The sequence below is a fragment of the Pristis pectinata genome, chromosome 12, assembly GCF_009764475.1.
Source record: "Pristis pectinata isolate sPriPec2 chromosome 12, sPriPec2.1.pri, whole genome shotgun sequence".
NCBI lineage: Eukaryota > Metazoa > Chordata > Chondrichthyes > Rhinopristiformes > Pristidae > Pristis > Pristis pectinata.
This window is the reverse complement of record NC_067416.1, coordinates 39,135,458-39,160,524: the sequence shown is the minus strand read 5'-3', so window position 1 is coordinate 39,160,524 and position 25,067 is coordinate 39,135,458. Positions and strand designations below refer to the sequence as shown.

At 41.8% G+C, this 25,067-nt stretch overlaps 1 protein-coding gene across 3 annotated transcripts in view; it reads left to right on the top strand.

Moving 5' to 3' along the window:
* The window catches only part of rtkn2 (rhotekin 2), a 46,269-nt gene that overhangs the window by 12,964 nt on the left and 8,238 nt on the right, over positions 1-25,067 (top strand). The window contains exons 2-10 of one of the 3 annotated variants that reach the window (XM_052027848.1): positions 907-1,106; positions 1,791-1,849; positions 3,098-3,151; positions 3,239-3,356; positions 9,109-9,309; positions 12,251-12,345; positions 14,080-14,186; positions 19,448-19,579; positions 21,970-22,135. In XM_052027848.1, coding sequence (XP_051883808.1) covers positions 907-1,106; positions 1,791-1,849; positions 3,098-3,151; positions 3,239-3,356; positions 9,109-9,309; positions 12,251-12,345; positions 14,080-14,186; positions 19,448-19,579; positions 21,970-22,135 — 1,132 coding nt within the window. Of the gene's footprint in view, positions 1-906; positions 1,107-1,790; positions 1,850-3,097; positions 3,152-3,238; positions 3,361-9,108; positions 9,310-12,250; positions 12,346-14,079; positions 14,187-19,447; positions 19,580-21,969; positions 22,136-25,067 lie in introns of those variants that run through there. The other 2 variants (XM_052027849.1, XM_052027850.1) reach the window with 2 other exon arrangements.

Sequence of the window (25,067 nt, the reverse complement as noted above, 5' to 3'; positions counted from 1 at the left end):
GTTCGTATTGTCATTGAAAATGTTGGTGAAAGGCTTTTAAAAGAAAAACTAATAAATTTCCCGTTGCATGCCGCAGAGTATTTGATCTGAACCATCACTGATTCTAGTTCCTAATCCAAGCCTGACCCTTATAGATTATTGTTCTGAATAGAAAATCCACACAAATTGTACTGACTTTCAAACTGCCAAAGGCAGTGACACCTGCTAATAAATTGCAGGATTTTTAGGTTTTTTTAATAATATATTGCATTATAGCAAAAAATATGACATTTGAAATGTGATGTTTAGAGCTTGGTGATGCGGACTGGACATAAAAATTTACGATTGCCTATTCCCTAACGCCTAAACTAAAAGTGCAGAGTAAACCTTCTGACACATTTATAGCAAGATTGTGTGGAAATCTTTGCTATGTCTGAATATATGAAATGTGTTAGGGATCACAAATAAGACCGGAAAAACGGCTTCCATATGAAACACCAATCTCATTTCATTCGTCAGCTATTGCTCAGTGAGTACTTAAGGGAGGGAAGATTGTTGATACAGAATCTCAGCTGAAACTCCACTGCAGTGCTGGAATGTCGGAAGTCCCACCTTCAAGTCAAAAGCTAAAATGTCTACTCTCTCGGATGCAAAAGGTCCCATGGCACTATTTCAAAGAAGAGTCGGGCAGTTATCACCGATAATGTGGGCTATATTTATTCTTTGACCAACATCACTAAATTTGGCTATTATTGCCCTGCAGTTTGTGGGACTTCGCTGTGTGTAATTTGGCTCCTGTAATGTATCAGTCACTGCATTTCAAAATGAATAGAATTGGTTGTAAAATGCTTCGGGAGTTCTGAGTTTATGCTAAATAAATGCAAGTCTTTCTCTAGTATTCTATCAGTTGCTCTTACCTCCTTGTAGGTCTCTGATATCCAAGAAAAAATCGACTTCGAAAGTCGGATGCGGGAAGGGACCTGCAAGCTTCTTGCTGCTTCCACTCAGCGGGATCAGGTGCTACATGCTGCCAAAAACCTGCTGACCTGTAATGCCCGCATAATCCGCTACATGGCCGAGTTACAGAAACACTCAGAGGATCAGATCCTGCCCAAAGTGTCAAGGAGGTATGTCGGAACTTAATGCCAACTGGATTTATTTCTCAATTTGCTTCTTGTTTCTTGATTTGGTTTATTTTCAACGTGCCCTGTGCATCGACTTGTTTATAGCTTGCACATAATTTCAGGAAAAGCTGAGATAATCCCTTAAAACATGATCAAGTTGTACTACCCTAATGGATTTTTTTTTAATATGATAACAAGTACCACTTTATTTTTGGACTAGTATCTATGTGAAAACTTCCAAACTCATCTCTATCCTAAATGTTGTAGATAAAAGGTGCTATTTGAAACTATATGTCTGTTTTAAAAATGTATACCATTAAAGTGCATTTTTCACAGATATATTAAAGGCCAAGTAATATATCTGTGAAAAGTGCAATCTGCTTGATGTTTCAGAAAGGAATACTGCTTTCAGAAAACCCACTTTTCAAATAAAATGTGCCCCAAGGGCTGACTCGCTTAATGCCAGTGAAACAAATATCCCTTTATTCTTGAAGAATTGAAAAAGGCTTTGTGTAATAGCACTATTGTGACTTGTTGGGAATGGTGCATCTCATAAAACCATAGAGAAATGCATCTGCAGTGTAATACGGTGCACTACTGCAGGTTTGAGCTGTATATTAGTAGCTCACCCTTTACAGTTAATATTCCTGAGGTTGTGTTTAGTATTTTTGTTTTTGTTTTCCACAGGTCTTTGGATGCTGAGACAAAAGAGCATATGCCATGTTCTGGAAAAGTTGCAATATCTGGTGCTATCATTTATTCCATATTTTGATTTATTTTATTTCTCCAGTTACAAAGGTCTCTCTATATACGTCTGTCTCTGCTTCATCCCATGCACTGCTCATGTCTTCATGCATGCCTTTGATGTCTCTGAGGCAATTGTTTCAATGCTGTTCTGGCTAACCATCCGGTCTTGCCTTCATAAACAAGTTAACTGAAACCCTGTATCCTAACTTGCAGAGTGCTTTTTACCTAACAGCCCTGTCTTCACTGTCCTTTGTTGGCTCTTGGTTACCCCATTCTTTGTGCTTCAGTCTCTGCATCCCTCCCAATCTCAAGTATGCAATTCTAAGATCCTTGGACCTATCGGTTCTCATCCCAGTCGGGCCTCTGTGCATTCCCTATTCCTTTCGCTCCACTGTCTCCAGACCTGCCTTCAGCCATCTGGGCACCAAACACTAGAATTCCTTCTCTAAGCCTCCCAGCTTCTCTCTGTAAGAGTACTGTTTAAACTTGCCTTCTTCATCAAGTTTCTGGTCAACTGACCCAATATCTTCTCCTACAGTGTAATTTGGTGCACAACTGTTTGAGCTCACCCTTTCCAGTTAATGCTGATGATTGTCTGATTTCTCTCCTCTGAACCAGCTTGAGATATTTTTCATGTTAGAGATATTTTTCATGTTAGAGATATTTTTCATGTTAGAGATATTTTTCATGTTAGAGATATTTTTCATGTTAGAGATATTATATCATTACACATTAATCATTTAGATATTCTCATATCAGATGCTCTCAGTAATAATCTCATTTTGTCCTTTTGTTTCTAAATATCCTGGTAATATTGTCAGCCACTAACTCCTTGTTTATACTGTGACACAGGTATACAACTTTCAGTACAATCCTTGGTTGCTGTGAATTACACACCCTATTTAGATCCCTGCTTCCAGATACAGCTGTCCTGGAACAGAGTTGCCTGTCCTGACTGGATGTCTTCCAGGGGTCATGGCGTGGCCTCCAGTTGCTCTGCCTCATGGTGCCACCATTGATTGCCATTATTCACGTCTATAATGGAAACCATCACTGGAAACTTCCAGTTGTGCAGTGACACCCTCCTGCCACTGGTGGTGCACCAGTACCCCAAATTTTGTGAGCAATGGGAGGTTTATTCCTCGACCGTGTTTAAAAAAAATTGTTTGAAGTTGGCCTGTAGATTTCTTCATTTGTTCCATTGTGTTTTACAATTATAAAGAGTTGATATATTCTTGCTGTTGTAGATGTCCGAATTCCATTAATGTGGAAAGACTCGGATCACTTTAACTACCGTGGCAGTAAGTAATTAAAAGTATCATCTGTTTTTGACATCAATCTCTTCCTGATCTGTTTTCTGGCACTAATCTCACCTGCTTGTGTTGTAGGGAGCCAGCGATTTGCTGTGTTTTGCCTGCTGAAGATTGAAGCTCAGATTTTTGACACAGAGATGGTCATCGTAGATAAGGCTCTCACTGACATCTGTTTTGAGGATTTGATAATTTTGTGAGTGCTTTGAAATGATTTTACTTTGCTGATCTATGAGCCATAAAGAATGAAGGGAAATGTGTAGTTTAATTTCTATTTTGTACATTTTTAAGAGGTAAAGATTTGTTTTTGTATCTCGCCTTTCACAATTTCAGTATAACTGAAAATCCAGCCAGGGACCATCACTATTTTCATTTAAGAAACAGAGACCAATTTATGGATAGCAGGATCCCAAAACAGAAGTGATTGACAGAGTTGACCAGTTCATTTGTTTTAGGTGCTGTTTGAAGGGTGAATAAATGTCAGGTCACTGTGTTGTGTAAAAAAAAAGGTTCTTTTGGAATCTTAAAGATGGAGGACTCTGGACACAGGCTTTGGATTTTAAAAATAGTTTAATCACAAGGGCAAACACAGGGACAGAATGAATGGGAACAGATGCACACTCGCAGAGGAAGGAAACCATGAATGTAAGGGAGAATCGCAACGAGGATGAGATACACTCACACACACACAATAAACCAGGTACAGCTTATCGAGGGATAAACACTTCAATGCCTGAACACCTTGACCCAGACAAGCATTGGCCCTAACACTCCCTGGAATCTGACTAAGACGCTCCCAAACCACATGGTGGTGCACACTCTTACCAGTGGTCTCTGCAGCATTGTCTCACTATTCCTGGGGCAGTCGAAAGAGTGGGAGGACCAGGAATGTGCAGCACTCTTTATAGTGCTGGAAGGCTGGGTGGAGCCCGGCCAGGTAATTTAAACAGGCCAATGGCTTGCAGGTTAAGGACAAAGGTGTTTACCAGGGCCAATGGTCAGGCAGGTTCAGGAACAAAAGTGCTCTCCAAGGCCAATCCCTATGCCCACACCTTATGGAGCCAAACCTTGATTGACAGTGGTGTCACTCCCGATCTGATAAGCAATGCTGTCCTCCGACCAGAAGGGTCGGTGTTGTTACTGTCACGTGACAACCACGTGCTCTCATACTAAACACTGGGAGGATCTCTACTGCTCTTCTACAAGTAGTGCGATGAAATCTTCTATGCTACCCAGCAAGACATAGTTCAGCATGTTACACAAGGGACTTGAATATTCTAATTCCATAGTCTTTTTTGTAAAAGGAAAGAATCTCTTAAATTATTGGAAGAGAAGGGGATAAGGCACTTCCATTACTACCGAGCCAAGGATCAAACCTGGTGCAATGAGTGCAGAAGAGCATACTGGGAGTAGCACCAGATATACCTAAAACAAATAAGGTGACACTCAGTGAAGCTGCAACGTGAAACTATTACGCAGATTAAGCAGTGAAAATACATGTAGCATACAGAAGTAAATGATCTCCCACACAACAAATCAGATCATAGCTGTGCAGACTTGCCACATCTTGTCATGAATAGCAGTGGAAAACTGAACAGCTAAGAGGAGGAGGTGGCTCCAAGGATATTACCACCCTCAACAAAGGCAGGATACAAAGCTGAAGCATCTACAACCATGTTCAGTCAGAACTACCAAACAGATGATCCATCTCAGTTTTTTTGAGATTCCCCCACCCCCACCCCACCATCACAGAAGCCAGTCTTCAACCAGTCAGTCCACTCCACTGTGCTTCAGGACTAGCTGTATCTCTAACTTCTGTACATTTACAACACTGGCATCTACGTCATCACGTGGAACATTGCCCGGGTTTGTCCTGTTCACAATAAGCAGGACAAATCCCAATCGAGGTAACTACCACCCAATCAGCTTATTCAGTCATCAGCAAAGTCATGGAAGCTGTTGTCGACAGTGCCGCTAAATGGCACATACTCACCAATAACTGATGCCCAGTTTAGATTTTATCAGGATCACTCGTTTCCAGACCTCATCACAAGTCTTGGTCCAAACGTGGACCAAAATGCTCATACAGAGCCAAGGTGAAGTGAGAGTGATTGCCCTGGATGTCAAGACCAAGTGTGGCATCAAGAGCCCTAGTAAAGCTGAGGTCGATGGGGGTCAAGGAAAAAAATTGCCAATGGTACCTTGCACAAAGGAAGATGGTTGTGGCTGTTGGAAGTCAATCATCCCAGCCCCAGGACATCACTTCAGGAGTTCCTCAAATAGTGTCCTAGGCCTAACCATTTTAAGGTGTTTCATCAATGATTTTCCTTCCATCATACTGTCAGAAGTGGGAATGTTTTCTGATGCTTGCCTGATGTTCAATTCCATTTACAACTCCTCAGCAAATAAAGTAACCATGCTAAAATGTAGCCAGACCTTAGACTTTCAAGCTTGGGCTGATAAGTGACAAGAACATGTGCATCACATAACTACCAAGCAATGACTCTCTTCAATAAGAGTCTAACCACCTACCCTTGACATTCAATGGCATTACCATCACAGAGTCCCCGACGACTGACATCCTGGGGATCAACATTGATCAGAAATTTTATTTGATGAGCAACAGAAATATCGTGGCTACAAGAGCAAGTCAGACACTAGGTTCCCTATGGCAAGTGACTCACTTCCTGACACCCCAAAGCCTTTCCACCATCTACAAGACCCAAGTTAGGAGTACGATGGAACACTCTATACATGTCTGGGTGACCACAATTCCAACAGCACTCAACAGCCTCCAGGATAGACAGTCTGTTTATATGGCACCCCATTCACCACCCTAAACATTCATTCCTTCTACTGACGTGTGGTGGCTGGTGTATACCATCTAAAAGTACACTATAGTTAGCTGAACTTCTCCCAACAGCACCATTGCCAACAAAATTAACGGAGGCTTCAGGTGTATGGGAACTTCACTACCTGCAGCTTCCCCTCCAAGTTGCACACTATCTTGGTCATCATTTGCTGGATCTAAATCCTGGAACTCCCTCCCCAAGAGCAACATAGACGTCCATTCATCAAAAGGGTTGCAGCAGTTCATGAAGGCAGTGGCTCCCCAGGATCCTGAAAAATGAATTTAAAAAGGGATTCTGCACTTCCTTAGAACGTGCAGTATCTGACTCATCTCCACCCAATGAGCGTATTGGAATTGTATTGGCCGGTTATGGAAGGGTATATTCTTTCTTTCTTTCTTTATTTGTCATTGTACTGTTGCAACAACAACACAATGAGATTACGATGGCACTCCCTTGCCTAATAAAAACCAAAACAGTAAATTGATAAGAGCAATTATAACTATAAAACAAAACAAACATACACAAATATAAAGTATATAAAAAAAATAAAAAGGCTGTGTGCAAATGAACCATAATAATAATAATAATGATAATCAGCAGCATATCAATATATTAAATAACACAATGATGAGTCCAGCTGGTAAAAGGGGGAAGACATAGTATGTGTATGTATGTATGTATAGGAGGTGTCAGTCCATGTTCAACAATTTAACAGCTTTGGGGGAAAAAAGCTGTGTTTCAGTCTTGTAGTGTGTGCATGTATTGTCCTGTATCGCCTACCAGAGGGGAGTAGTTTAAAAAGGTGGTGAGCTGGTTCTCGAGTGATGCTTAAAGCCCTGCTCCGACATTGAGCCTGATAGATGTCCTCCATCGCTGGTAACTGAGTCCCAATGATGTTTTGGGCCGTCTTGATGACCCTCTGCAGAGCCTTCTGCTCCTTCCTAGTGCCGCTGGCATACCAAGCAGTAATGCTGTATGTCAGGATGCTCTCCACCGCACACCGGTAGAAATTCACCAGAATGTTCTGAGACAGTCTGGCTCTCCTCAATTTCCTCAAAAAATAGAGGCATTGCTGTGTCTTCCTAATGACAGCTGAGGTGTGTATTGCCCAGGGAATGTCCTCGGTGATGTATGCCCCAGAAATTTAAAACTGGAGACTCTCTCCACAGCCTCGCTACCAATGAACACTGGACCAAGATCTATCTTCCTTGAATATTGGTTTTGTAATGGATGCAGCAGAGATTCATCAGAATTTTACACTGGATAAACTGATGACGTTGCATGGATTGGGTTTGTGTTCTCTCCAACTTGGGAGGTGAAGCAGTTCAGAGAATCGTTACTGAGTCCATCCCATCCTGCTCAGCACTGAATAGCTCACTCTGTGACTGGAATGCAGCTAAGGGAATGCCTTGTACTAATAAGTACACACTTCTGACATCAGGGATGAGCAATGGACCCCTTTGAATGATTTGATTCATAGGGTGGACAGAAAGAAACTAATGTGGTGAGAGTCCAGAACAAGGGAGCATAACCTTAAAAGTAGACCTGGACCACCAGAAATGAGGAGCATTTCCTCACATTAATGGAAATCTGGAGCTTTCTCTCCCAAAAAGTACTGAGGCTGCGGGGCAATTGAAAACTTCCAAACCGCCTTCGATAGGTTTCTGCTAGGTAAAGGTAGCTCGGAAAGAGAGTTGAGATAATAATCAGCCATGATATAACTTACGGATGGAGCAGGCTTGAAGGTGGAATGACCCACCCTGTGATCGGATGTAACTCTTGGAATTATGTTTACTTGTCCTAACCATGTAAGTTGTCCCAACGTAAGGGGGATAAAATGATTCATTCCTTCACTGTTGAAACTAGGTTTCTAAACTCTGTTTTACCCCAAGCAATAACACCAAAAAAAAGACAATCACTGCCCCTTCCTGTTGATATTTACTTGTATTTAAAACTAGATACTTTTTATGAGGCAAACAAGTAGCTTTCTTCCTCAATTCAATATTGATGGATAAACAACATTCCCTTTAAGTTTGATTCTATCCTTGGTAGGATGACCAAGTACCTCTAAGGTATAAGTTAATATTTCTGCAGTCAGCTATGAAACAATGCTGCTCACCAGTGACCTAAGGAACGCTGTGCACAAAGATCTAGCAATCTCGGTGTGTGGATTTCACCTTTCCTGGCCTCTGTTGCTGTCATGCTGCCATTTTCAGAGTGTCAAGCAGTCTAAGTAAGTAGTAACTCAATTCCCACTGGCAGCAAACCAGGAGGTAAGAAAAAAAATCATAGTTGGCATTTATCAGACCAAAATATAGATTGGAATATAATCATAAGATTGAGGTAGAAGTTGAAATATAAACATTCAAAAAAATAAAATGATATTATTTTAAAAGTGGATTTTTCAAATAATTACCTGAGAACTGACAATCCATAGTATTTCTTTTGAGAGTCTGGAAGATTGTTAAGAAGTACTCATAGTGTACTTCCTGAAAATCAAAGCTCATGCATTCCATGCAATAAAGTGTGAGCTTATTTTTAGGGTTTATTTTTAAAATATCAGTGGGTTTCATACTTTATTAATTCTGCCAGACTGCATTAGTGAATGTCACAAATATGTATCCTTTGGAGGTACAGGGAGTCGATGGCAGCATCTGGCTTCTGGTTTTAATTGTAGATGTTTGTATGCTGTTGGGTTTCATGTATTTAACAGTGAGCACTGATGGTTGCATCATTATCTCTCGTTGCAAATTCTTCACTGTTGTACACCAGATCAAGTGGTGCCATATGCTGCTAGACTTGTAGCCCTTAGCTAAACAAAAAGATTGGCAGCCATTAAGTATTACCATGTCATTAAAAGGTGGCTAATTATCAAACAATGTGGAATTCAAATGTAGTTCCAACAAGTTTTTTAAAGTAATAAGAAGCCTAAGAGTGAGATGTTGTTCATGCAGAAGAAATACCAGAACAACAAAAAGGAACTAGCAAGCTCTGAAAATTTGCATCTCGAGGTGTATCTTTTTGCAGCTTCAATCTATTGGCAACAGACCATGGTGATGTTGTTTGCTAATTCTTGTAAACTCTATTTCCATGCAGCAATGATGTGAAGCCAGATTTTGAGTTGAAGTTGGAATTGTACAGTTGCTGCATGGACGAAGTGCCTTCCATTGCCAACACTCCTAAGAGACTAGCCAGAAAACTAAGTAATTCACTCACCAGGTCAACTGGAAAGAAGCTCATGACCACCCTGAAGAGTGGAGACCTTGACTCCCTCCTGCTGACCAACCCAGTAGCAGCGTGAGTCCTTTTCAAAACTCAGGCCTTAACTACGCAATGTTTTTTTTAATTGACGCTGCTTATATGGGCATTTAACATAACTAAATCAATGACAAGTGGCATCCAAGTGAATACAATATTTAAATCTAACCAAGAACGTTGAAATGAACAAGTGATCTTAACAGATTTAAAAACCCAAATTGAGGAATTTTTCATGCTGTAAGTTTTCAGGTAAAATCACACTTGTAGGGACTTGAATTTTTATATTTGGAATATAATCTTCTGAAATGGTTCCAATGCTGAAAAGGGTCACCATTAATGAATAAGTAGTCTGGAAGGAGGTATAACTTCTGGCTTAATTTATGTTGGACCAGATCTTGTTTGCAAATGCTGGCAGTTCCATGTTGAATCTTTATGGAATCTAACAGTGGACTTCAAGCTTGCTGTGATTTCTGACCATTTATTGCTTCCCTGACTTGCTACAGGAACAGGCAACAGATATCAAGCACAGGGGTAGTTAACTTCCTGTTTAAAATATCAAAATAAACAGAATATTTAAATTATTTTTGGGGGTTTAGCTGTTTATACCCAACTTGTATTTTTTATTTACACACTTGATATTGTCTAAGCAATTTGCTCAGGACACTCGCAGAGCTATTTCTTTAAAAGCACCTGGTCTCTCTCTTTTCCCCAAAGAGGAGAAAATGGACATGTCAGTGATGAACACACTGTCTTTTACCAGTCTCCATTAGAGTGACTTGTGGCGAGATTGACCAGCAGATCATTGTCCTCACTCCAAACAGGTATTAGCAGGAACAAATTGAGAGTAAGTATCTTTAAAATCAGGAAGGAGCCATTCGTTGAGAGATTCAAGAAAACACAGCATTTAAAACTGATGTGGTTTAACACTCTTAAATAGGGAGATGGGCAGGTCAGTAATATTTATTCATTGGAAACATTAAGCAGGTGAGGTGTTTCCAGCATTTTCTGTTTTTGCTTCAAATTTCAAGCCTCTGCAGTTTTTTGGTTTTCATTTCTATTCATTTGCAGGATGTGGATGTTTCTGGCAGGTCTAGCATTTATTGTCAGTTGCTCATTGGCCCCCAAGTTGAGTAGCTTGCTCAGCACTTAAGCTTACACTGCATTGGTTGGTCTGGAGGTGCATGTAGGTCAGACTGGGTAGGAATGGCAGATTTTCTTTCCTGAGGGCCATTTAAGAACTGGACGGAATTTTTCCAGTAGTTACACCACAGTTACTGATATAAGCTTTATGAAGCACAGTTATTTATTGCTTGAATTTAAATTCCCCAGCTACCATGGTAGAATTAGAATTTGCATCTCTGGACCAAGGAAGCTAATCCATTAATTTGATCATACCACTCACAGACAACACAGAGTGAAAATAATTGATAGAAGAGTCAGGAGGAGATGAATAGGATTGTGTTTGAGTAACATGTTGTTATCTGGAATGCATTGACTGAGGTTGGTAGACTCAATAGTAACTTGCAAACTTGGGATAATATTGGGTGAAGATAAATTTTCAGGGCTATTCGGAAAAGAGCAGGGAAGTGATATTAATTAGGTGACTCATGCAAAGAACTGCATGCAAATTCCATGCAAAGGTATATGAAGAGCTAAATTACAGATAAAGATGAACAATGAGAAGCAAGAATGGTTGCCCATACTAAGAGTGTTCCTTCAGCAAAAAAAGTGTGGAAGAATTTCACCCATGTTTCAGTTTATGCTTAAGTTTTTGCCTAACCCTTCTGCCCATGTTTATGATCTGCCCATGTTTATGATAAGGACCTGTGTAGATGGCCATTGGAGAGCTCATCTCACTTGCCCTATGCAAGGAGCCACGCCACAGCAGCAGATGCCTCAAGACAGCAAAAAAAATCATGGCCACATGAATCTTTAGCTTGGAAGGGACCTCTTCTGGCCTTAGACAGTTGTATCAGATCCCTTCTGGGATTGATGGGATTAACAGATCCCTTCTGGTCTCGGAACTTTCCATAAGTACATGCCTCTCTACAGATGATGGACATCTGCATCTGCTGTCTCTTGTGTCTTCATTTTAATGCTGTCTGCAGACTTCTCTGGAGGTATGATGAAGAGTGGAATGGGCAAAATACCTGGGATTGGCCAGGAAATCCCCATAAAGGGAGATCTGTTTGAGCACTCATGGACCCCGCTTCATCATGCCTTCATGCGTACCACCAGAACTTAAAAGTTTCAAGCAGGACAGATGGTTGTCCAGATAGATTCTGCCACGTATTCCTGACCCTTGCATCCTACAAAAATCCCAGGATATGAATTGGAGCATCAGTGTAAACAATATTCTCTCATCTTTTCTTGCCACTGCGACTTAGTCCTTTTCAGTTGGGTTATTCTGTAGACAGTAGGAAAATGTGCAGGGAAGAAGGGTTGTTGGTATCAGGGTGGACAAAAGCTGCATCTTTAAGCAGGAACAGATATTCCACACTATTACCATGATTAGAAGGGCCACAAGCAAAGAGTACATCTGCAGCATGAGTGCTTTGAAGCTTGGCATATGGTAATTTGTGTTGAGTGCTTAGAAGCTGAGGATTTTCAAGCTCCTACCCCAATTGTAAGTTCATCGTTTTTCATTTAGGTCCATTGTATATTAAATGGAAGAGGCTGAAAGCTGGGTTAATCACAGGAAATTGGGACTAGCTGGGTGGGCACCATGGTCGGCATGGACTGGTTGTATCCATACAGTATTGCTCTATGACTCTTAATGAACGACTACATAATTATTATTTCAGGTGACTATTGGGGTGGTAGAAGACTGGGTAAACTTGCTAGAGGCAAAAAGAAAGACCAATGTTCAGGAGCAGCCAAGAGTCTACCAAATCCATGCCTTCTAATGTCGGCCTCCGGTATCTGTCCCTTGTGCTTTGTCTATGTTTCAGTAAAGTAACATTGTGCTCTTCCCCACCAGCGGAGCCAAATATAATTTGCTCGCAGAAGCCACATTAAATCTTGATGATACTGAAAATGGCTTCCGAACTCATAGCCTCACTATTGTAGGAAATGGTGAGTGGATTTCTCCTTACAATTACAAGCCCTTTACTCTCAATGTCTCGATATGACGTCACTTAAGCCTAAGGTTGCATGCATTCTGGGAGCTTCCATCACATTTCTTGCATTACAACAGTACCTTTTTGACAGGTTTGGAATGTCCTAAGGAGGCAAAAGGCACTGATTATAAATGCAGAATGCAATTTCCATCTCCAATGGATTTCCTAGCTTTCTCCTGACATGTTCATTATCTGAACTAAGACAGTGGATTTAAGGTCAAACAATTTACCAAAGAGTGGCTGACGCACTTGAAGGAAAGTTAGAAAGATATGAGAGGGAAGGAAATAGTTAGAGGGGCTGGAGGAGACTTGTGGAGCACCATGGACTGGTTGGTCCAAATTGCTTAACTCTGTGTTATAAACTCTGCAACACACACACCCAATCTTCCCATTCCAAATGGGCAGTGTATGCTACTTATTTCCCAATGGATAATGTTATTTGTCAGTCAAACAGCTCATTGTCCCACCTCTTAATTTTTATTAATAAAAATATTCGCAGTGGTATCTGAGGACAGGCCTTAATGAAGAAGTAAGGCATTAATGCATGACCAGTCTCGGAGTTTACAACATTCAAGTTCCTGTTCCTGCCCACATAATTACTGGGCATTTTTGTTTTTAATTTAATGAAATGGTCCTTATTTCATATTCAGGATTATTAACCAATGAATGTATAACATAATTAAGTTGTGTTTCTCTGTGCTAGACTTCCATTGAAAGACATTTTACTGTTTTTTTAAATAGATGAAAGGTTTTAGTTTCATAACATTCAAGAACTAAACAGGAGGCTAGTAATCTTAAAAAAAAGAGCTTTATGTTTCATTAATATTCAATCACCCTAAACTGCCTGAAACTATTTAAAGCTAAAATATTAAAGCAATTAAATCAGGATCGGCTTAATTTGTGAGTTTTGGAGGTCATGGACAGAGTTAGATTCAATAGTAAGCCTATTTGTCTTATCCAACCAGCTCTGCCATTTGAGATTATTTTATATGGTATCTAAGGAATATTGAATATATTGAGAGGAACATTGAATATATTGAGAGGAACATTGGTGACTGGGACTAATATAATGTGAGGATCACTGAAGAGCCACTGCTAGTGGACTGGGGCGTTGAGGGCTACCAATGCTGACAGAATAGAGCTGTTCTAATGAGACAGACCATTGAATTATGCAATGGCTGGTCAATGCAGTAACCAATACCAATGTGAAAATTTTAAACTGCAACCAGAAGCAAAGAGTTCAAGTTAAGAGCAAGTATCAAAGGGAAATGACTTGTACAGACTTCCTTGTTTCCCTTACTGACAACCTTTAAATTGTCATTTCTGGTCATGTGCCACCATAAAATGCAGGCTGGCATAGGGAACATTGGTAACGCAGCTCACTTTGAAATGCTGTAGATGCCCTAAATACATCCAATTAAAAAAATTGCTACTTGCCTTTCTCCAGTCAGAACATTGGCTGCTGAAATTTGCCGAGAAATGTGTGTTCTTATTGTCCTCCAGCTCCCCTTCAAAATTGCAGCAGGAGATGTTCCGGATAAACTTTGAGGTTATGTTTGTTAAATCATTAAACGGGTAATTCCAGTCTGCCCTTGAGTAATTAGTTCAACAATTATTTTTTCAATCTATTCAAGTTGTTCTTTCAGTGTGTGGTCACTGTATAATTGTCCTTCTATATTTTGCTGTCTAGAGGAAGCTTCCTTCTGGCTGCCCTTGTATGGGCACGTATGTTGTCGATTAGTGGCTCAGCCTGAGTGCATGACAAAAGATATGATTGCTGGATACCTCAATCTGCAGGTAAGGCTAACTCCATTCACATGACTATCTCAGTATATGTCCATATTTCTTTATAGCAATGGAGGAGGCTATTTTAGTCCATCCAATCTGTGCTGGCTCACAGAGCAATCCCATTCTCCCACTAATTTTTCCTATTCTTGCAATCCCATCAAGACCCCCTGCCGCCCCCCTCCCCCGCCACCTCCTCCTCTCATTCTACTCCTCAGCTACACACTAGGGACAATTTACGGAGGCCAATTAACTCACCAACCCACCTCTTTGGAATGTGGGAAGGAACCGGAGGCACCTGGAAGAACTCCACTTGGTCGTAGGAAGAACTTTCAAAATCCACGCAGAAAGCACTGGAGCTCAGGGATGAACCTGGGTCACCGGGGTTGTGAGGCAGCAGCTCTGCTAGTTATGCCACTGCCACCCATAATCCAAACCAAGTCTTCCTAGCCGTGCACAATAAAATGGCATTGCATCCATTAATGTATCCCTTTGTTCTGCTCCCACCAGTTATTTGATGTTTTTGTTTCTTGCACACAACCTTCACTCTAGATACTAGATTTTTAAAAACAAAAGCACACAGAAGAACCCTTTTACCTTCAATTAAAATAATCAGCAGTCTTCCATCCTTGGTCTTTTATGTCCAACATCATTGTTACGAAAGAATTCCTTCTTTCCTGTCTTTCCATCCCAGCACCAATATCATTTCTTTGCCTGCATAAAGGAAAGGATTACATTTTGTCAGCATATTTCATGTACCCTCAGATCATCCCAAAGCACTTGGGAGCAAAGACATAAAGATGAAATGTAATCACCGTTGTATTGTGGAGAACCATGCAGTCAATTTATAAACAGCAGTATTAGTGACCATTTTCTGTTCTTGTGATTGCTTTATTCTGACAGCTCTCTCTGTCACCTTCCTCCATCCCACCCTAGCCCGTGTGCTGAAGCTGCTTTTCTTTTTAGTGTAGGAGGGTTGTTTGTGCCATCTATTAGCATTAGCAGTGGCACCCCAGTCTAAGCCCGGCTGATTATCTGGCCAGTCGTCACAAGTTCTGGGAAAGGAGGTTCTTCTGTGCTGGCTGCCATCACTGCCTTGTGTTTTGAAATTGTTTGCATTGAAGATGTGAAGCCAGGTGGTTAAGGAGGAGGTCGATTTTTTTGTTGTTGTTAACTATTACTACTTTAGCATTAAATTAGTGCAGGAGGAGGTCACTCATGACAAGGTGGTTAATAAGCGGCATGGGCTGTGCCTGTTTTGACTTGTTGTTCTCATCATATAGATAATGAAAAAATGATGAGGCAACCTCAACTCTTTAAATAGACCAAAGAGTTTATGCATAAAAAGCTATCATCTCAGTTTCACATATCAGCGGTTTGAATCTACACATTCAGCAAACCAGCATCAGAAAATGCAGACTGATTAAGGAAAAAAACGATATGCTCTGTGTACAGATGGTTAGATGTGATTACTGAGGGGTATTGCATAGTATTTCCATCCTATTACACTAAGCACATCTCCAGCCAGCATAACAAAACAACTTTCATCATAACTACCAACAGCTGAGCAAGACTTGAAATCTTGCAATGTATTTAAAATGGTCAGCTAATCCTGGATGTGGCACCCTGAGCATTTGAACTGCAAATTGTAAATCCCCTTCCAATGTCTGTTCGGATGAGGTATTCTCATATTTCTCATCTTTCCTTCCAATAAAGAAAGAGGCGGTTTGGCTCATGGAGTCTGCCCAGAGCAATCCTGTTGATCTCATTCACCCACTTATTTCATTTGTAACCCATTCTCTCTCTCTTTTTTTAAATGAATAATTCTCCTCTGTTTACTGAGGAGAAAATCATGGTTGCTCAAGAGATAAGGGGAAGCTAGTGGAGATGTTTTGGAGGAAATTCATATTACTAGGGAGGGAGGTATTTACAGCCTTACAGTGCACACAGGGCCTGACCGAGTGCATCCTCTGACTTTGTGGGAGGCTAGAGAAGAAATTGTGGAGGCCATTGCAGAGATAGCCACTGGTGAAGTTCCAGAAGACTGGAAGGTGGCTAATGTTCCATTGTTTAAGAAGGGTAGCAAGGACAAGCCAGGGAACTACAGGCCAGTCAGCCTGACATCAGTGGTGGGGAAGTTACTGGAGGTAATTCTGAGGGACAGGATCTACCAGCATTTGGATAGACCGAGTCTGATTAGGAGTCAGCATGGCGTTGTGTGTGAAAATTCATGCTTGACTAACCTTTTAGAGTTTTTTTGAAGAGGTAACCAAAAAGGTAGACGAAGGTATGGCAGTGGATGTTGTCCATTTGGACCTTAGCAAGGCCTTCGTCAAGGTCCCACATGATAGGCAGGTCTGTAAGGTTAGGTGGATTCAAAATTGGATCTGAGGTAAGAAGCAGAGGGTGGTGGTTGAAAGTTGTTTCTCAGAATGGAGGCCAGTGACTAGTGGTGTGCTGCAGGGGTCAGTGTTGGGACCCTTGATATTCATTATTTATATAAATGATTTGGATGCGAATGCACTAGGCTTGATCAGTAAGTTTGCAGATGACACAAAATTAGCAGGTGTTGTTGATAATGGTTATTATAAATTACAGGGGGATCTTGATCAGTTAGGGAAGTGGACTGAGGAGTGACAAATGGATTTCAATACAGATAAGTGTGCAGTGATGCAGTTTGGAAAATCAAACCAGCGTAGGACCTATACTATGAATGGTAGGGCACTAGGGAGTGTAATGGAACAGAGGGACCCAGGAGTACAAATGCATAGTTCATTGAAAGTGGCATTACAGGTAGATGTGGTGGTGAAAAAGGTGTTTAGCACGCTGGCCTTCAGTTAGGACACTGAGTATAGGAGTTGGGACATTACGTTGCAGGTGTATAAGTCGTTGGTGAGGCCGCACTTGGAGTACTGTGTACAGTTTTGGTCACCCTGTTATAGGAAAGATGTAGCTAAACTGGAAAGAGTGCAGAAAAGATTTACAAGGATGTTGCCAGGCCGAGAGATTTAAAAGGGACCTGAGGGGCAACTTTTTCCACACAGAGGGTAGTGAGTATATGGAAGTTTTAAAAAATTTTTAAAAAGATTTTATTTACAGCGTGGTAACAGGCCCTTCTGGCCCAACGAGTCCGTGCCGCCCATTTTAAGCCCATATTAACCTACTCATATGTCTTCGCAATGTGGGAGGAAACCGGAGCACCCGGAGGAAACCCACGCAGACACGGGAGAACATACAAACTCTTTACAGACAGTGATGGGAATCGAACCCCGATCGCTGGTGCTGTAATAGCGTTGCACTAACTGCTACGCTACCGTGCCGCCCAATGAGCTGCCAGAGGAAGTGGTTGAGGCAGGTACAATAGTATCATATGGGAAGCACTTGGATAGGTACATGCAGGGCCGGGGCTTAGATATGGGTCGAACACAGGAAATTGGGATTAGCTGGGTGGGCATCGTGGTCGGCGTGGACTCATTGGGCCGAAGGGCCTGTATCGATGCTGTATTGCTCTATGACACTGTGGCATGCCTTTTACCTTTCCCTGATGCTCCTCCCTGTCTCCCACCTACCATAGGGCCAATTTACAGTGGCCAGTTAACTTGCAAAGCAGCACACCTTTAGGATGTGGGAGTAAACCGGAGCATCCGGAGGAAATCCGTGAAGTCATAGGGAGAATGTGCAAACTCCACACAGACAGCTTCGGAGTTCAGGATCAAATTCTGGAGTTGTCTGTGTGCCGTGAGGCACAGTACTACCTGCTGTGCCACCTAAACAATCCTTATTGAAGTAAGTGCTAATTTAGTTTTATTTGATCTTCAGACTAGACTTCCCTAGTGAGGGACTTCTGGTTTTGACATAATGGCACTCAGACTGCAGTGGAAGACCACCGAGATATCCCTTCATTGCCTCCACCTATCACCTCCTGGTCGCTACTATCACTCTTCCCTCCTCCATCTACCTATCACTTGCCAGCTCTTACCCCATCCCTTCCTCTCACCTCTTTATACTGGCTGTCTCCTCTCTACTCTTAATCAAGCTGGAGGGTCTCGACCCAGAATGTCGACCATCCATCTCCCTCCACAGATGCTGCCTGACCCGCTGAGTTGCTCCAGCAGTTTGATTTTCACTCCGTATTCCAGCATCTGCAGTCCCTTGTGTCTTCACTGAGATATCTGTGAACATAGAGCAGTACAGCACAGTACAGGCCCTTCAGCCCACAATGTTGTGCTGCCCTATTATCAACCTCCTCCATGATCAATCTAACCCTATAGAACATAGAACAGTACAGCACAGTACGGGAGCCAGTGAACTTGTTTCAGTTTGGCATTTTGCTGGGTTAAAGGGAATGAAATGGTAGCAAATCAATTGCTCTGCAAGAAACAGAGATTTCTATCCCAGTATTTATTCGAAAGCTGCTTTTATAATGTTCAGTTTTAAAACACTGGGAGCTCCTCCAATACCTAGTCACAGAGCTAATTCATTTTCTGGGTTGGTTTTATTGTAGGTAAAATGAAATTTAAAGTGGAGGTCTCCATCCTTTTGATCATTTATTTTACTAACCACATTGAAATAGATTTTAAGGGCTTTTCGCCAGCACTATCCCTCCTCCATTCCTGGTGTAGATAAAGTTACTGTAAATAGCAGTTTTGAGCAACCTAAGAGTATCGAGTTACCCTACTGTGTGTCAACCTCCAATATCCACTTGCACTAGCAGGGCGTGCTAATATTAAATGGTTTGTCAAAGTACTTGCAGGCGAAGGGAAATGTTTGTGCTGATCAGGAGCAATGCATTCTCTTTGGTTGGCTTTTGTTCAATGTTGCTTGATGGCTTTCAAGGTAACAGTTGCACATTTTATTAGTTCTTTTAGAAAACTTGAATTGCTTTAAACACCATTGGAAAAGAATAAGTGGTTATCGAATGCTTTCAGTGCAGCTGCTTCCACCCGGCTTTGCAATGAACAGCGTGCCGTAATTGAAAGCTTTTGCGTGTCACCTCTCATCTGCTAATACAGCAGGAGCAAAGCCATCCAGTCCAATGTCACGAGGCTGGTTGAAAGGTAGTCTGAAGGGCCATCGGAATCGTGCTCGCTCCAGTATGCAGTCTGAGTCGAGTATAGATTGCCATCCCAGAACCACTATCCCAGGTGTTTTTAAGCTCTGTGCAATAATTGGAATAAATAATATTTCTCATTAATTCCTGTGAATCACTTGCCGTGGAGGAATGTCTATGGATATGGCTGTTTAATGGCTGCACTTTTTCCTATTTCTTCCAGCAAAATGTAGGAGGCCTCCCCAACTGGACGAGGTTGTACTGTGTCCTGAAGAGTGGCTATCTCATGGCGTATTACTCTCCTGAAGAAATTGAAGCCCGGGTAGATCCTGCACTAAACATTGCCATCGATAAGGTGTGGTTTTGACTAATTGGTTGCAGGAAAGCCTCTTGTTACTTCTTGTTTCATGTTGGGTGAAGCAGAAGAGTTATTGTCAGCTGTTTGGAACCATGTAAATAGTGGGCCTGGGAATCAGGTGGCAGGTTTTAGCGGTGACTGAGGTGTAGCTGGCCTGATGCTGAAGTCATGCCCTGCACAAAACCTGTTGAAGATGTGGCTTTGGCTTCTATCAAAGCCATCAAGGATATTAATAGTTTTCAAATGTCTCTGCTGTTTGGCAGTGCATGTACTGAAGGCTGAGATTTACTGATAATTCACCATCTGAAAGCAAGTGGTTGCATGGTTTCACACTTACCACTTATTATCTATATTACTGACCTGGACCAGGGAACCAAGTACAAGATTTTCGAGTTCGCTAATGATACAAAAATAGGTGGAAAAGCATGTTGTGATGAGGACATTGTGAGGCTGCAACAGGATAGAAATAGATTGAGGGATTGGGCAAAAACCTGGCAAATGGAGTTTAATGTGGGGAAATGTGAGGTCATGCCCTTTGGTAAGAGGAATCAAAAGGCAGATTATTATCTAAATGGAGAGAGACTGCAGGTGAGTGAAGTACAGAGGGATCTAGGTGTTCCAGTGCATGAATCTCAAAAAGCTAGCAGGTAGGTCTAATAAGTAGTTAAGAAGGCACATAGCATGTTGGCCTTTATTGCAGACAGGTTGGAGTTTAAGAATAGGGATGTCTTGTTGCAATTGTACAGGGTGTTGCTGAGGCCACACCTAGAATACTGTGCACAGTTTAGATCCCCTTGCCTAAAGAAGGATACAGTAGCATTGGAGGCAGCAAAAGGAGATACATAAGGCTGATTCCTGGGATGAGAGGGTAGTCCCATCAAGAGAGGGTAGACACTATGGGTCTATTTTCCTTGGAGTTTAGAAGAATAAGGGGTGGTCTTATTCAAATATACAAGTTCCTAAGGAGGCTTGACAGGGTGGGTGTTAAGAAGGTTTCACTCATGGGGGAGTCACAACGAAGGGGACATAGCTACAAAATAAGGTCCCAGTCATTTTAAACTGAGGTGCACAGAAATTTCTTCAGTCAGAGGGTAATGAATCTCAGGCGTGAGGATGGTGGAGGCCAGGTCATTATATATTTAAATTGGGGATGGCTAAATATATGAAAGATTGAGGAATTAAGGGTCATGGGGCACTGGTACAGAAGAGAAGTATCCTTCTCCTGCTGCAATGTTTTTGGATGTTTCCTTTCAATGGGTGAACAAACAGGTTGGGTTTTAGGAGTATCCCCAGAGGTGGGAGATACTTGGGTCTGGTGGTGGGGGTGGGGAGTGCTGGTTGGAGAGAGGAAAGGGGAGATGGAGTGTTTGGTGAAGAATTGCAGATCCCGGGGCTAGCCAAGAGAGAGAGGAGAGAAAAAGCAAAACAGAGGGTTTGGGGGGTGGGGGGGCAGTGTGGGACAGACAGATTGGGGGCAGAGTAAGAGACAGTTGGGGGGGGGCAGAGTGGTGTGTGGTGAAGAAGTTTAGAAAATAACTCCACAGGTCAGCAGGTGGGTAATTTTTCAATGTACCAGCACAGGAAAAAAAGAGACAAGGGCGAGGTAACAATAACAGTCTAACCTTTCAATGTGCCAGATGGAAAACAGCAAGTTCAAAGGTGCGAGAATAGGCCTTCATTCTTGACAGCTTACTCTGCTCACACCAAAACACTCATGGGTTGCTTGATGGGAACCATGATAAGATTACTCTGAAATCAACTTTGTAAAATTGGGCAAGAATATGTTAACTTGCTGGAAAGCTTCTAGAAAAGTCTATTGGGAGACCTCTTGTTAGTGCAACGAATGTTACCTGGCAGTAAATCGTTCACAATGAATTATATGAATATATATTGTATACATTTGTGCAGCCCCTTGAAGTATTCAAATTGACCAAAGTCCTATATGTAGATATAATACCCAGTCTGTATACAGCAAGCTTTCAGAGATGCTGAATGAAACAAATCAACAGCCAGTTTGATTCTGGTGGTACTTCAGTTGTGTTCAGTGGGGATGTTGTAACGTGTATATTTGCTGTCATGTAACTCTTGACGTTTTGGTGTGAGGGAAGTATCCTTCAGGTGAAAGGACTGTTATTGTTACCTCGCCCTTGTCTCTTTTTTTTCTGTGCTGGTACATTGAAAGGATAAATTACCCACCTGCTAACCTGTGGAGTTATTTTCTAAACCTCTCTGTGTCTCTCTCTGTCTCTCTGCTTCATATCAAATTTTACCTGAGGATGCTCTTGTAAAGTTTTCTAATATTGCCAACGTAATGTGCAATGTTGATTGGTAATGCATAGCAAAATAGGAACAAAAGAGACCTAACCTATTGTGATCGAAATGTGCAGGAAACCAGAATACGGACCCTGGAGAAAGATTCAAAGAAAAAGACACACAGTTTTTCCCTGATCAACCCCTACAGCGGGGAGACAACCAGCCGGGTGTTTGCTGCGGACTCTGAGGCTGATCTACAGCAATGGATGGAGGCTCTCTGGCAGCACTTCTGTGATATGAGTGAGTTGGCAGAGCGTGGTGCCAAAAACTACCGATTGTGGTTCCCACATAAAAACATTCAAATGCTGTTCCTTTGACTGTCCAGTGATGCACCTCCCTCATCTGGTCAGTCACCTAACAGTGGAGCTTGAATACCGTTCATTTTCTGCCTACCTTGGTGTTGGTAGTTGTGTGGTTTAAACAAAAATCAAAGGCTAATGTTAGGCAATAGCTCGGGGATTGTAGTCCTGTCTCACATCAGTAGGCCATGGAGCTTACTCCAGACACCTGAGCATGTAAATGTGGCTGAAACTCCACTGTGCTAGAACAGGTATAGGTAAATATTTTATTCTTTTGGGCTGTAAGGTTTGCTGAGAATATGTGCCACTATAGTGACCCAGCCTGCAATGATGCAATCACTTTACCCAGAGAACGGGCTGCAGCTGAGGCCACCAATCTCTAATTCCATCTCTCCCGGCACCTTGTGGAGTTGTTGAAGATCAGTGCTTTTAAATGACAAGGGATAGTGCAGTTTTCAAATTTGTACCTTGATGCACCCCTCCCCAATACCAGTGAATTGTTTGCAGAAAGTGCCTTTCTCTCTTTTCTTGGTTAGGCAGTCCTGATTGGTAGTTTCTGCGGATTACACGTAAGCTCACATTCCAGCCTCTCACTCATGCCAGTACCACATGTCTGACTGCAGAATAGCCATTTACTGCTTCATGTCTGTTGTGAAATGTGACCAACATCATCAGGGTGGTGCCTTTAAGCATCCAGTTCCATTTTCTTATCTACCAAAACCTAGACCTGAAGAGGGATAAACTCAAAGCTACTCATCAGAAGCAGTATTCCAGTGAGTGCTGGCTGGTTTATGGAACAAGCTTAAAAAGGAGGCAGTGCAAGTAATTAGTACTGACGCATTCAAGCATAACTAATTTCCAGAAATTTAATATTTTTGGGGATATAATTTGGGACTGGTAGTGATCAGTGTAATATAGAACACAGAACAGTACAACTGAACACAATGCCAAATTAAACTAAATCTCTTCTGCCTGCATATGATCCCTATCCCTCCATTCCCTGCATATTTATGTGTCTGTCTAAAAGCTTCTTAAAAACCACTATCGTATCTGCTTCCACGACTACCCCTGGCAGCCCATTCCAGGAGCCAGCCACTCTCGGTGTTTAAACAAAAAACTTGTCCCTCATATCTCCCTTAAACTTTCCCCCTCTCACTGTAGGTACATGTCCTCTAATATTTGACATTTCTACCCTGGGAAAAAGATTCACACTGTCAATGCCTCTCATAATTTTATAAACTTCTACCAGTTCTCCCCTCAGCATCTACTCCAGAGAAAGCAACCCAAGTTTGTTCAACCTCTCCTGATAGCTCATACCCTCTAATCCAGGCAGCGTCCTGGTAAACCTCTTCTGTACCCTTTCCAAAGATTCCACATCCTTCCTGGAATGGGGTGACCAGAATTTCACGCAATTCTCCAAGTGCAACTTAACCAAAATTATATATAGTTGCAACATGACTTCCTTACTCTTATACTCAATGCCCAGTGAAGGCAAGCATGCCATGCACCTTCTTTAACACTGTATCTACTTGTTTGGCTAAGTATGCTCAAGAAAAACGAGTGTCTTTATATTTGTAGTTCAGAAAGGGCTAATTTCTACTCTCTTGGTATAAAGACTATGCCATATCAACCAGCCATTACAATTCAGCACCACTAAAACTTCTACATTTCTCTTCACCACCACCCCCACCCCCCCGGCTCAGTTTTCCATTCCATACGAGTTTCTTGAGTTACATACACCCAAAGTTAAAATTGCAGTAATATAATGAGGGGCTATAATATTGAACATAAGGACAAAAAGTAAGAATCACATCACTGTACTGTGCAGTTATACCACACCACTTCAGAAATTGTACTTAAATTTTTGCTTCCACATCAAGAGAGAATGACTAGCATTGTTATGATGTGTAGTACTGGCATGATGAATAGTAACGTGATTTGTTATGTTTGCAGATACTGGTTACAGTGTGGATATAAACTGGGACTACAACCTCAATTAAAAACAGAAAATGCTGGAAGTACTAGGCAGGTCGAGCAACATCTGTGGACAAAGAAAGTTTCAACTTTTGAATTGATAGTCTTTCATTGACCTGAAGCATTAACATGATTTCTCTCTCCACAGATGCTGCCTGACCTGCTAAGTATCCCCAGCATTTTCTGTTTTTATTTCAGATTTCCCATCTGCAGTTCCTCATTTTCCTATTATAGCCTGTGTTAGTTGCAGCACCCTGATCCCCAGCATTGCAACAGGAGAGATCTACTTATAAGAATATAGAAAAATGATTAAGAGAAAGCAAGTGAAAGTAAGACTGCATCTTCTTATAGATGAAGATGTCATGAGGAATGGCGAGAAAATAGGATTGAGGTCCTGATAGATCATCATATAATAGAGAAACAACAGGGTCAAGGGGCTGAATGGCTTCCTCTTTCCAGAATCTTTCCCAAAACACCAATGCTCAATACAAGAGGGCATGGCTTTAAGGTAATGGTTGGGAAGTTCAAAGGAGATGTCAGAGGGAGGTTTTTCACCCAGAGAGTGGTTGATGCATGGAATGCGCTGCCGGGGGTGGTGGTGGAGGCTGATACGTTGGGCAAGTTCAAGAGATTGTTAGATAAGCATATGGCGGAACTTAAGATAGAGGGATATATGGGAGGAAGGGGTTAGATAGTCTTAGGAGAGGTTTGAAGGTTGGCACAACTTGGTGGGCCAAAGGGCCTGTATTGTGCTGTATTGTTCTATGGTTCTAATCTGTCTTTGGAGCAAGTAGCTACTGAGATACATGGGCAAAATGGTTGATTGTGTGCTGTAATTTATATAATTCTAATTCTATTCATTAAACCAGCAAGACGAGGGAGCAAGGCTAACTTCCTGA